The 1,051-nt window shown below is 65.6% G+C and overlaps 1 protein-coding gene across 1 annotated transcript in view; it reads left to right on the top strand.

The window, feature by feature from the left end:
- The window catches only part of MYOC (myocilin, trabecular meshwork inducible glucocorticoid response), a 17,891-nt gene that overhangs the window by 350 nt on the left and 16,490 nt on the right, over window positions 1–1,051 (top strand). Inside the window, 2 exon segments of the mRNA XM_015566050.1 lie at window positions 1–164; window positions 167–448. Of these exon segments, the coding sequence (XP_015421536.1) occupies window positions 1–164; window positions 167–448 (446 nt within the window).

The raw sequence follows: 1,051 nt of genomic DNA, 5'->3' as shown, positions 1-1,051 counted from the left end.
CCGGAGTGGCCGGTGCCAGTACACCTTCAGCGTGGCCAGCCCCGCTGAGTCCAGCTGCCCCGAGCAGGGCCAGGCCATGCCAGCCATCCAGGACCTGCAGAGAGACAGCAGCAGCCTGCGCGCCGACCTGGTGAGCACCAAGGCCCGGCTCAGCTCCCTTCCGGGGCCCCGGCGGCTGGGCCCTCGGAGGGGCCGCCGAGGGAGCTGGACGCCCTGATGAGGGAGCGAGAACAGCTGGAAAGCCAAGCCCGGGAGCTGGAAACGGCCTACGACAACCTCCTCCGGGACAAGGAGGTGCTGGAGGAGGAGAAGAGGCGGCTGGGGGCAGAGAATGAGGAGCTGGCCAGGCGGCTGGAGAGCAGCAGCCAGGAGATAGAGAGGCTCCGGAGGGGCGAGTGTCCCCACGCCCGCAGCACCTCTCCGGATGTGCCCCCGGGCTCCAGGGAAGGTAAGAAGGTGGCAGCGTCCAGGGTGACCCATCACCGGTGGACCAGGTTCGCCCTTCCTAAGAACCCCTTCCTCCCAGAAGCCGCACATCAGCTCGAGGCAGACAGGCAGCCGGATGAAGGAGGGCAAAGCTATCGCGTTCACCTGTTCCTAGCGGTTTACCTCCCGATGGCTCCATCTAGGTTAGCGGTGCCGGGTGTGTGCCTGCCCGTGACAGAGTCCTCAGGGCCCACAGCGAAGGGAGAGCGGAAAGGACCAGGGGAGAGGCACCCGGGGGCAGGGGCAGGGGCAGGGGGTGATCCTTTTCAGGAAACGCTCCTGCTGTGAATCTTTGTTCAGAGCAGCCGATTCCTATCTCCTGGGGTAAACGTGGCCTCCATTGATGAAATGGCAAGAGGTTTCTGAAATGATAACAGGTGACCCGTGCCCTTCCTTGGCAGCGTAGACGCGGCAGGAACCCTTTGCCAGTCCCCGGGTGCTGTTTGGGGAGTCGGCCTCCGCTTGGCCCCATCTGAGACCCTCCGCACCAGAGCACCAGGCCACGCCTGGGGAGGCGTCTGCTGAGGGAGATGCTCTGTGTCCCTCGCGGCCCTGTGGGTGGCGT

This window comes from Myotis davidii, unplaced genomic scaffold (assembly GCF_000327345.1).
Source record: "Myotis davidii unplaced genomic scaffold, ASM32734v1 scaffold580, whole genome shotgun sequence".
Classification (NCBI taxonomy): domain Eukaryota; kingdom Metazoa; phylum Chordata; class Mammalia; order Chiroptera; family Vespertilionidae; genus Myotis; species Myotis davidii.
The sequence above is the reverse complement of the archived record's forward strand: the minus strand, read 5'-3'. Positions and strand labels throughout refer to the sequence as shown.